This window comes from Hypanus sabinus, chromosome 18, assembly GCF_030144855.1.
Source record: "Hypanus sabinus isolate sHypSab1 chromosome 18, sHypSab1.hap1, whole genome shotgun sequence".
Lineage (NCBI taxonomy): Eukaryota > Metazoa > Chordata > Chondrichthyes > Myliobatiformes > Dasyatidae > Hypanus > Hypanus sabinus.
In genome coordinates, this window is record NC_082723.1 from 177,135 (window position 1) to 189,800 (window position 12,666).

The 12,666-nt window shown below is 44.4% G+C and overlaps 1 protein-coding gene across 1 annotated transcript in view; it reads right to left on the minus strand.

Moving 5' to 3' along the window:
• The window catches only part of LOC132407270 (NACHT, LRR and PYD domains-containing protein 3-like), a 40,150-nt gene extending 29,214 nt beyond the window's left edge, over positions 1–10,936 (minus strand). The window contains exons 1-4 of the mRNA XM_059993526.1: positions 10,643–10,936; positions 10,354–10,562; positions 7,696–7,849; positions 2,113–2,207 (exon numbers count right to left, since the gene is read on the minus strand). Of these exons, the coding sequence (XP_059849509.1) occupies positions 2,113–2,122 (10 nt within the window). The 5' untranslated portion in view covers positions 2,123–2,207; positions 7,696–7,849; positions 10,354–10,562; positions 10,643–10,936. The remainder of the gene's footprint in view (positions 1–2,112; positions 2,208–7,695; positions 7,850–10,353; positions 10,563–10,642) is intronic.
• Positions 10,937–12,666: the final 1,730 nt, after the last annotated feature.

Consider the following 12,666-nt stretch of genomic DNA (forward strand, 5'->3'; position numbering starts at 1 on the left):
CACTTCCCGTGTCTGGTTTGGCGCAACAGGTTGTGCTCTTTGCACTTGCAAGACTTGTGTACTTGTTAGGGGCCAGACTGTCAGCATTTATACTGACTCATGGAGTAGTGCATGATGAAGGACAAATTAGGAAATTAGTGGCAATTTTGACCTCAGTGGTGGGAGGGGTTAATATCCCTATTAAATGTCTAATGTCACTACTAAAAATTCAGTGCATATACAAAATTTATCGGTGCAATTTATCCAGCATTGCAGGAGCCTAACCAGGTTATGACTATGCACAGCACATACCAGACTAATGGACAAGGTCTCCAAGGACAATGAAGTGGCAGCAGATTGTACTGCAAAAGAGGCAGCAATCATGCTTGCCCTGGTGCCAGAAGCCAGCAGCCTCACACAGCTGGTCCTGATGACACCTTCCTCTCTGGTGTACATACAAGCTTCGAGAGTTTAACGTGTAGTTCTACTTGCTAAACAATAGGAACAATGTGATTAAGTTGAAAGAGTGTAGTGGAGATTGACAAGTATGTTCTGGATGGGGGTGTTTGACTTTGTGTTGTATGGTTCAGTTTGCCCTGGAGCATGGAAGCTTGAAGGTTGACCTTACACACACACATATAATAAGCAGGGGCGTAGATAGGGTAGGTGGCCACAGTCTTTTTCCCAGGGTAGAGGAGTCTTAGACTTGAGTGCAGAGTTAAAAGCGAGCGAAAGGGACAATATTTCACATGCTACAAATTACGTGATGGCTAAATTACATCCAGTCCGAGGAGGCTACAAACACAAATAAAATTACAATTCTGAGTAAAAAGAATTACAACAAGGGAAATTTGGGGAAAAGTTGCAGGAAAATGGGGCAAGCTCAAAAGACATTCAGATCAGCCACACTCAGTTTGGAGGAAGAACACCTTATATTCCACCTGGGTAGCATCCAACCTGATGGCATGAACATCGATATATATTCCTCTCACAATCACTCCTTCCCTGCTCTCCATCTTCCTCTGGTGCTCCCCTCCCTTTTCTTTTCTTCCTAGGCCTCCCATCCCATGATCATCCTCCTTCTCCAGCTCTGTATCCCTTTTGGCAATCATCCTTCCAGCTCTCAGCTTCATCCCTCCCCTTCCTGTCTTCTCTTATTTCAGATCTCCCCCTCCCACTTTCAAATCTCTTAGTCCTGATGAAGGGTCTCAGCCCGAAACGTCGACAGTACTTCTTCCTATAGATGCTGCCTGGCCTGCTGTGTTCCACCAGCATTTTGTGTGTGTTGCTTGAACTTCCAGCATCTGCAGATTTCCTCGTGTTTCCGTAAATCATCATGAATTAGTTGAACCGAAGGCTCTGTGTCCAGGCTGTAACCTTTGTTTTATTCCACCTAGAATCTTAGACTTGAGCACAATTACAATGTCTACAGGAGACAGAGACAGTTGGACTCTAATTATACCGGGTTTCCCATCAGAGATCCTGGGAATTTAAATTCAGGACGCAAATCATCTCAAGAGAAATAATGAGTAACTCAGGTTCACCATTTGGCCACAGCCCAGACATTGATTGGGATATTAAAACACTGAAGTAGACCGCAAATCTATCTACAACGAGCTGTCTCCCGCTCCTCAGCCATTCCTAATGCTGGTAATGTTCTTGGCTCAGCTACAGAAAACAGGTTTTGGAAACTCCCCTCACCTCCTTTGTGCAGCAGCCAAGAAAACAGGGGGTGTGGTGGTTGATAGCTGCCCTTCCAAAACCTGAAATGTTCTGTTATTACACAATCTCTGAAATCCCAGAAATCCCCTGGCTTTGTATTGATATAAAAGGAAGTTGGAGATTTCTTACTAGACGTGAAACAGTCCCTGACTCTGCATATTTACATAAACCACAAGACTGCTGTTGCATTCACTCACAACCATCTGATTCAGGACCTCCTGCTCCTTTCACTCAGGTAAAGCACTGTATAGTGCCCCTTGATCCATTACAAGGCCTCTTTACCAGTGGGATTAATGGCCCTGCTTGATGAAACTTTTCTGTGCTTTGTTAACATCTGTGTAAATTTCTTCATCTGAACTATTGTGTACAAAGGAGACAGGAGTTTAATTATAAAGATACCAGTGAACATACCTATGTCCATTCTGATTCTGACTGATGATTGTTGATTGTCGTCTTTTTGTTTACACTTTGGTCCCGGTGCAGGAAACTTCCCCGATGGTGATGCCCTGAATTGCACACAAGCAGATTGAGACAGAGAGTATGATTACTTTGTAAATATGGCAACATCTCCATCCCCTGTATTACAGCAGCAGTTGGCTTAGGGACCAAACATTCCCCGTTATTATCAACTTCCACACCCTGACTGTCCACCCAGTGATACCTGACGTATCCCACAGATAAATGCACAGATACAGATCCTTCAGTCCAATGAGACAATGCCCACAGAGGTGGTCCCATTTCCCTCCTGGCCTCTTCACTCTATCTACGCATCCCAACTGCTTCTGGAATTATATAATTGTGCCTGCCTCATCCACTTCCTCTGGCTGTTCCGTCCACATAATCACCAATCTCTGCATGAAACCGTTGCTATTCATCTCGGTTTGAAAACTGTTTATCACCCCCATGCCCATTTATGTTCTCTATAAACTACGATAATCTTCACCGTGAGCGCCAGCTACTAATTTTGTGTCATCCACGTACTCACTAGTCAAGACTTGTGCACTCGCATCCAAATTATTGCATGAAAATAACAACAAACGTAGCCTTTGGACACACCACTAGCTACCCACCTCCATTCTGAGGAGAAGCTTTCAACCACCACTTAGAAGCTTGCTATCTTCAAAGTAAATTTGAATCTATCTAAATTTCTCTCTCTGGACTGCATGCGACCTTATCTTCCAGACCAAGCTGTCATGAGGCACCTTGTCAAAGGCTTTACAGAAGTAACATTCACTGATGCAACACTCACTGGTCTATAATCCCCAAGATTATCCCTATTACCTTTATTGAATTATGGAAATACTTTTGCCATTCTTCAATCCTGTGTTACTACTCCTGGGGCCAGACAGGACACAAGAATCTTTGTCAATGCCTCTGTGAGCTCCCCCCTTACTTCCTATAGTAACACGGAATAGATTTATGGTTCCATCAGCACTTCTTTCTTAACATTGCCGTGATCCTATGCTAAATCACAATCACAGTCCATCTCATTGTTAACTTTCAAGCAAAGCATTCATTAAGCTCCTTGCCTATTACCTCATCCTCCATGCACCTTTCAAGCTTTGCTCATGAGCAGTCCTACTGTGTCGGGGATCGATCGCCAATCAGTGACCGCTGACACTGTGTAGAGATTGTGCTAACCCGTGCTGTAATGGCACCATTATATACACAATACTTCCAGCAGAACAGCATCCACTCTGCAATTTGGGTCCAAACTGCTCCTCATTAGTTTGATCGAGGGATGTAGATCTAGGCAGTTGTTGGCCACATTGGATTTGTCCTGGGTTTTGCAGACTAACCACCCTGGTCAGTCTTCCACATCGCTTGTGGATTATCCACTCAACACCGCTAGTTGAAGATTTTGCATACTTAGTGTTTTATTTGAACAAAATCACTGGAGAGGCACAGCTGGTAGATCTAAAATAGTCATTTATTCAACAAAATGAGACAAACTCGAGAGGAAGCCTGTTTGACCCAATATGACATGGCAACTTATATGCCAAAGATCAAAAGATAATTCTATATTTACAATGCATCTACATTGCTTCCTTTGAATTGGATATAATTTCCATACCTTTTTTGCACCCACACTCCAGATAGCCAAAATGAATCTTAACCAGCATTGTCTGTTTTTTTCAATTAACTGCTGTCCACAGCTCTGGGAACTTATTTTCAGGGCTGCATTTTAAGTTAATGTTTTGCTATATGTCTTAACACTTAGTCCTTGGCATTTGTACAGTGGGCATTATCACCATGAAGAACTCTCTATCCCTGTGTGGTCCTGGCTGAGACTTTTCATGGTTGGCAGCTCACTTTTAGATGCCTCTGGTGGTACTCCTGGGGTGCTCCTCCTCATCTCCCAAAGCTGGTGCTGGTTCTACATGGGTGTGCTAGACCATTTGTTTCCAGTCTGATTCCTGTAGTTATAGAGTTTAAAACCACTGCAGCACAAAACAGGCCTGTTGGTCCATCTAGTCCACACTAGCCTGTGTTTTTTTTTACCTAGTCCTGGACTTGGACCATTGTTCTCCAGGATTGGAGGGTTGCAGATGTTGTTCCTTTATTCAAGAAAGAGAGTGGTGATAATCCAGGAAATTATAGACTAGAGTCTTACCTCAGTGGTTGGTAAATTGATGGAGAAGATGCTGAGAGGCAGGGTTTATAAACATTTGGAGAGGTATAATATGAATAGGAATAGTCACATGGCTTTGTCAAAGGCAATTCGTGCTTTAGGAGCCTGATTGAGTCTTTTGAGGATGTGACTAAACACATTGATGAAGGAAGAGCAGTAGATGTAGTTTATATGGATTTCATTAAGGCATTTGATAAGGTACCCCATGCAAGGCTTATTGAGAAAGTAAGGAGGTATGGGATTCAAGGGGACATTGCTTTGTGGATCCAGAACTGGCTTGCCCACAGAAGGTAAAGAGTGGTTGTAGACAAGTCATGTTGTGCATGGAGGTCAGTGATCAGTGGTCTGACTCAGAGATCTGTTCTGGGACCCTTACTCTTTGTGATTTTTATAAATGACCTGGATGAGGAAGTGGAGGGATGGGTTAGTAAGTTTCCTGATGACATGAAGTTTGGAGATGTTGTGGATAGTGTGGAGGCCTGTCGGAGGTTACAACAGGACATTGATAGAATGCAAAACTGGGTTGAGAAGTGGCAGATGGAGTTCAACCCAGATAAGTATGAGATGGTTCATTTTGCTAGGTCAAACAGAATATAGTATTAATGTTAAGACTCTTGACAGTTTGGTGGATCAGAGGGATCTTAGGGTCTGAGTCCATAGGACACTCAAAGCTGCTGCACAGGTTGACTTTCAGTTAGTCCTGACAAAACGTCTCAGCCCAAAACGTTGACAGCGGTTCTCCCTATAGATGCTGCCTGGCCTGCTGTGTTCCACTAGCATTTTGTGTGTGCTGCACAGGTTGACTCTGTGGTTAAGAAAGCATATGGTGGATTGGCCATCAATCGTGGAATTGAGTTTATGAGCAGGGAGCTAATGTTGCAGCTATATCGGACCCTGGTCACACCCCACTTGGAGTACTGTGCTCAGTTCTGATCACCTCACTACAGGAAGGATGTGGAAACCATAGACAGGGTGCAGAGGAGATTTACAAGGATGTTGTATGGATTGGGGAGCATGCCTTATGAAAATAGGTCGAGTGAACGTGGCCTTTTTTCCTTGGAGCGACGGAGGATGAGAGGTGACCTGATGGAGGTGTATAAGATGATAAGAGGCATTAATCGTGTGGATAGTCAGAGGCTTTCCTCAGGGCTGAAATGGATGGCACGAAAGGGCACTGTTTTAAGGTACTTGGAAGTAAGTACAGGAGAGATGTCAGGGCTAAGTATTTTTTTGTTAAAACGCAGAGAGTGGTGAGTGCGTGGAATGTGCCAACCAGCGATGGTGGTGGAGGCGGATACAATAGGGTCTTTTAAGAGACTCCTGGACAGGTACGTGAAGTTTAGAAAAATAGAGGGCTATGGGTAACCCTAGGTAATTTCTAAGGTAGGGACATGTTCGGCACAGATTTGTGGGCTGAAGGGCCTGTATTGTGCTGCAGATTTTCTATGTTTCTACCCTCAAGCTATTCATCCTCCTCTTCTTCACCTATGCGTAAAATGCCATGGGGCTTTCCTTAAATCTTACTCGCCAAGAATGTCATCCCCTTTGAACTCTCAATCCCTTCTTAATCTCCTTCCTGGCTACCTTATAATTCTCTGAAGCGTTGCCTGAATGTTGCTTCCTAAGCCTAAATAATGCTTGCTTTCTCCTCTTGCCTAAATGTTCATTTCTTGTGAACCACGTTTCATTCATCTAAACATTCTTTCCCTATCTAGGCAACAAATCTATTCAGAACTGCATATGTGCTTCTGAAACAACCTCCAGAGTTCCATTGTACATTTCCATGAGAAAAATGTTTTCCTAATTTACGTTCCCAAGCTGCGAGTAATTATTCATCCACTAATTAAATTCTGTCTCGTATCATCTGCTCCTAACCTTTTCCATCACTATAATGAAAGCTGGGGTGTTGTGGTCACTATCTCAAGAATGTCACCCATCGAGACATCTGACACCTGACCAACTAGTACTAGATATAGTATGGCATCTCCTCCAATACACATACTATGTCAAGAATTCTTCCTGAACAACAACATATTCTGCCCCATTGACACATTTTGGAATAAGGAGGTGGGAACCAATATCAGGAAAGTTGAGGTCACCAGAGTTGGCAACCCTGTTGTATTTGTACCTTTCCAAAAACTGCCTAGTTATCTGCTCCTCATTGTCCTGGTGGACATTGAGAGAGGCATTTGGACTACTCGCAAAATGATAGCTCCCTTCCTGGTTTCTGACTTTCACCCACACTGTCTGTAGTTGGTCCCTCCATGATGCATCTGTTTCCGCAGCTGTGACAATCATCCCTGATTAGCAATGACACTGCCCCCTTTTCACCTCCCTCCATGTGCATTCTGAAACAACAGAACCCTGGAACATCAAAGAGCCAATCCTGCCCTTGTAACAGTTAAGTCTATGTAATGGTGATAAGGCGTACCATCCATGTACTGAACCATATTCTAAGTTACTCTGATTCTTTATACCTCTTGGATTGAGGTGAACACATTTGAACCCATCCACCTCACTACATGTTGCCTTACAGACAATCCTTCCACAGTCTCTCTGAGAATTGCATCTAACCTTTATATCGACTGCTCCATCATCTGACCTAACACTTTGGTTCCCATCCCCCTAATATCTGAGTTTAAACCTTCTACAGCAGCTCCAGACTTGCCTGCAAGGTCATTCATTCATTTCAAGTACAGGAATAACTCATTCCTTCGGTACGGGGTCGTGTTGGATCATAACTACATTCCAATACTTATTTCTACTTCATCACAAATTCATAGGTCCTGAATACTTAATTAGTAGAAAAATAATTGATGAGGGCAGGGTATGTAAATATAAATTTTTCATTGACATTTGCTAATTAGGATTCAAGGAAATGTGGTGCTGGGACATTTTGCTTCAAAATGTTCCATTCTTAGCAGATGCTTACACAACGATGCACGAGACGGTAAGTATATATTCGCACCCTCTAACAGCCAGAGGCATCACTGACATGTTTCTGTAGTTCAGGGTAATTCCACATTTCAGCAATCACTACAGCACAAAGCACTTGGGCATCTTATAAAGCGAAGAAATTGTCAACTGATTTAAAGATGATCTTGATGTAACAAAGCCAAGAAAGGAAACAACTGAACTGACCAAAAGCTACCTCAGAAGGTGCAAGACCTTGAAATGAGCAAACTCTGTGAGGGAATGTGCATGGCTTTAAAGAGTCATTAGCAGTTATTAATGTGTGTGGGTCTGGTAGAGGCATAACTAGTAACTTTAGTCTCATTCTGTCTTACTCCAGTTACTTCCTACCTTCCTTTGTATAAAAATGTAATGTATATAAGACCAGTGTTTCATTAACTGAGACTCACCAAACTCTCCCTGAGAGAATCAATGGAAACTGAGTCAGAAGGGTTCTCTCCAGTTGGTGCTTTCAGTCCTTGGGCTGGTTCACTTGTTGCTGTTCCCTCGTCTTCAGTTGTGGTTTACTTCTAGTTGTGGGTTTTTCTTCTAATAAATCACTTGCTGCACGTTTACAGAGAGATAATGAAGCACATTAACAATACAAGGATAACAAAACATTTCTGCTGAATGTTCCTGAAAACAAACTCACTGAAATTTAAATATTGAACAGAAATATAATGATCCGAGTCAAGAAATGCATAATAATCCCTCATATGTCATAAAACCTGACATGGGATACAAAGGATCACATACAAAATGCTGGACTGTACTCTTTTCCATAGATGCTGCCTTGCCTGCTGAGTTCCTTCAGCATTTAATGTGGGTTGCTTGGATTTCCAGCATCTGCAGAGTTTCTGCTGTTTGTTGTGGTATACAAAGGAGTCATTGTTCAGTGATGGTAGAAGATATAAGACATAACATATTGTATAGGAGTAGAGTTAGGGTCATCGAGTCTGCTCCACAATCAATCATGGTTAATTTATTCCGTCATATTCCAGCCTTCCTGCGATAACAGTCAACGTATTTAGCAATGAAAAACATGAATATACCCAATGATAGTCTGCATCACCCTCTGTGGCATTAAATTCCTCAGACCAAACAACATCTGGCTGAAGTCATTTTTCTCATCCCAGTTTTAAAGGGAAATTTCCTGACTGAGACTGCACTCTCACATCCCAGTCTCTCCAGCTAATGGGAACATCCTCTCCATGTCCACTACATCCAGGCTTGTCGGTATTCAGCTGGTGTAAATAATCACTCCAGCCTCCCCCATCCACCACCATTACCACCATCCACTGAACACAGGCCCAGGGCCATCAAATGCTCCTCATGCTTAAAGATCGTCCCTGCGATTATTCCTGTGAACCATGTTTACAAAAATTGTACTGAACACATTTGCAGGAATAACAGGCAAATTGGTACCAGGATAATTCCAAGGCTGTCAAGCCAAGGAGTGGTAGTGGGGACAAGCTCCCACTACCTAAAAGCGCTGCTCACGGCATGCAACTCAAATAGCCTCTGACAATCAAGTCCAACTCTGAGCCTCATGTGGTTTAGCCTCTAAGTCCAGCGGAACTGTTTCTACTGACAGGAGAAGGGGCGAATGGTCTTGCATCTTAAAACCAGTGCTTCCGGTAGATGGAGCTCGTCAGCCTGGGAAGGCAGTCCATTTAAACGAGGGAAAACTCTGATGTCAAACCTCTGCTGCCTTGCGGCCATAGACACTCACGGGAAAAGCTTCGGAAGTAAACCCTGAGGACAAATCTGGAGCTAGAGTCCCTAAGGAAGTCCGATGTTGCCTTCAACCTCGTTCTGACAACTCCTGCGACGTCACCAGTGCCAAGCTGTATTGGCACTTGCCCTTCCCTTGGACAATATCAGTGTCATGGAGAGGGGAAACTTGTTACTGGGGCAAATTGCAGTCTCCCATACAACCTTGCCCAGGCCTGTGTGCTGGAGAGGCTGAAGCATGACTTTTCAGGTGTAGATCCATGGACTTCCTGATAGACTTAACTCCTTTCAAGGCAATGTACAAAAAAGCTGCAAATGAAATGAACACTCAACAGATAAAGATAATCGGTGGTAAGATGATTTTTCAGGTCCAACACCCTGTGTTGAAATGGCTTTGAACATTTTCTAATTTGACTTCAGGTCTCCAGCACCTTGAGTGATTTTTTTTCATATTCAGCTGCTCAGACAGATGACAGTGAGTGGGAATTTCCAAACACGGTGAGGATACTGAACCTGAGGTAGATAACCAACGATGCGGACACAGAACAGCTCATTCCAGGTACTCTGCCTCTGTGTATTGAGATTACCTCTCCAGTGTCTCCCACCTCTCCACTCTATTGTATCTGTGCCTTTTGGTTCAGACTCACTAACCCTGTGAAACGAACCCTGGTGTATGTGGCTGGGCATCAAGACTACGCAAGGCTTGACTGTACCAATGACACCCCCTCCCTGGCACTCCAAACAATGCTTCAAATCGTGCAACACAAGCCAGCCAGGAAAGCTACTCCCCTCACAGCTGAGCATCCGATGTCTGTAACAGCAAAGGTAATGAGGGCTCTGGCCAGAAAGCATCCATGCTGAGCTCACAGAAAGAGTGTACATAGGTGCATTGATGTCTTCAGAGCCATCGTCAACACTTCACTCATCCAGGCTGAGCTCACAGAAAGAGTGTACATAGGTGCATTGATGTCTTCAGAGCCATCGTCAACACTTCACTCATCCAGACTGCTGTTCCCAAACACAAGGAAATCTGCAAATGCTGGAAATTCAAACAACAACACACACAAAATGCTGGTGGAACACAGCAGGCCAGGCAGCATCTATAGGGAGAAGCACTGTCGACGTTTCGGGCCGAGGCCCTTCGTCAGGACTAACTGAAAGAAGAGGTAATGTAGTAAGAGATTTGAAAGTGGGAGGGGGAGACCCGAAATGATAGGAGGAGGGGGTGGGGTGATGCTAAGAGCTGGAAAGATTGGCAAAAGGGATACAGAGCTGGAGACGGGAAGCCTGGGGGAAAGAAATTATCAGATGGAGAACAGACTGCAAATCCTCACCATCGATCCACGGACTATGCGCGCCCACCACGTGATCTTGCGTCACTAAGCGGAGAGCGGAGCAGATCTGTGGCACAGCCTCACGTGACCTTTTGGCGGGATTTCCATGTCAATTCTGCGAAAATACACAGCCTGGGCTCCTGGTTTGGATCGTTTAATGCAGATTCAGTGAAGCCAACACATTTCTGACGAGCACAGATAACTGGGTACTAAATGAGAAATTGGCCCTCGGTTAGGAGCTCACGGCCAACATCGGATCTCCCCGCCCGGGATCGGTCTCAATACTCACCCGATCCCGATCCCCGGCCCCCCGACCTTTTTTCGATTCCAACCCGGGAGGCAACGATCCTTTACCGACCCCGCAGATAATTGCTTCAGCAGCACTGAGCGGAAAGGAAAACACAGCCCATCTGGAGACACCGAGCATGCGCGAAGATGGTGCTGCGTCATCCAGAGGGCGGGGCCTCTGAAACAGAAGGGCAGATGCTGCCCGGTTAAATGGGAGGGGCAAACGGGATTACGTGCCTTCTGGGGTCTTCCGCCCCGGCTAGAGACGCTACCCTCTACCCTGTGTAAAGAAACTTGCCACTTGATGCACCATCAATAACTCACTCTAAGACGTAAGGCGAGATATCGGCTTTTATTGACTGGAAGAAGGAACAAACAGTGAGTGACTACATCCTGGAGACTGAGAGGCCGGGCTCAGGCCTTGATCGCCTTTATACAGGGGTCTGTGGGAGGAGCCACAGGAGCAGTCAGCAGGGGGAGTGTCCAGACAGGTATATGTAGTTCACTACACCACTCACATCTTCTCTCACCTTCAAAGTATTAGACATTTCAACCCCCAGGAAAAATATATCGTCTGTCCAATCTATCTACCCCCCTCGTAATCTTATCAACGTCCATCCAGTCACACCCAGCCTGCGCCACTCTGGAGAAAACAACACAAGTTTGTCTATCCTCTCGTTATGGCTCATGCCCTCTAATCCAGGCAATATCCTGGTAAACCTCTTCTGTGCCTCCTCCAAAGCCCCGACATCCTTCCGAGAATGGGGGAACCAGAACTGTATGAAATACTCCACATGTGGCCTAACTAGTTTTATAAAACTGTGTTACGAACTATAACGTTTGAGAAACGAACCAGCAGCAATAGAGTTCACACTGGAGTCTGGTTTTCATGTTAAAACCACTTTCTTCATTAGTATTTACTTATAGTAACAGTTCCCCCAAGCTATCAAACTCCTCAATACCCAGAGCCTGGAATGACACCTTGCCCTACTGTCCTGTTTATTATTTATTGTAATGCCTGCACAGTTTTGTGCACTTTATGCAGTCCTGTGCATGTTTGTAGTCTAGTGTATCTTTCTCTGTGTTTTTTTTACGTAGTTCAGTCTAGTTTTTGCACTGTGTCATGTAACACCATGGTCCTGAAAAACGTTCTCATTTTTACTATGTACTGTACCAGCAGTTATGGTCGAAATGACAAAAAAAGTGACTTGACTTGATAATATAGTAACTTAACGAAATAAAGGAAAGTTAACAGTGTTATTTGTTAATATGTGTAAATATAACTCCCAAACTATCGAGTCTGAGGTAACAAAGCTTACCTCTTAAGATGTAAGATGTCTTGAGATGGTAAAGTAGGAAAGTTCAGTAATCCACGGAATAAATGATGGGAGAGAGATATTTGTAATCCAGGGTGAAACTTAGAGAAAAGTCCGTTACTTCGAAATAACCGTCGTCGAAATTCTTATCCGTTGAATCGTCCATATACGAGTTATCAGCGAAAGTGACCTGTCACAGGAATACCGTCTACCAGGGATTACCACACAACAAGGGTTAACACAAGATATTCCACAATCCACTCCTATGGATTATACGAAGTGACAGCCACACACAGTCGTTGTGGTTCCGTGTACCGATGATCAACCCACTCTTGTGGGCAGAGGAGAGTTCCAAGCCTCAGCTGCGACTAACTGAAGCTATCAGCTTTTCTAGTCTCTCTCTCTCTCTAGACTGGCCGACTGCCTGTCTGCAGATCGCTCTCTCTCTCTCTTATGGTCAACCCACAGTTAGCGCTGTCAGCCTGTGACTGACGTCATAGTCCCGCCTCCTCACGCCGGCGCTCTTAAGAAACAGTCACAGTACGACCGCAGGCTCGTAACAGCTGCAACACAACTTCCCGACTTTTGAACTCAATGCTTTAACTAATAAAGACAACCACGCCAGTTGCCTTCTTAACCACCCGATCAATCTGTGCAGTCTCTTTCAGGGAGCGATGAACTTGGAGTCTGAGATCCTTCTGATCATCAA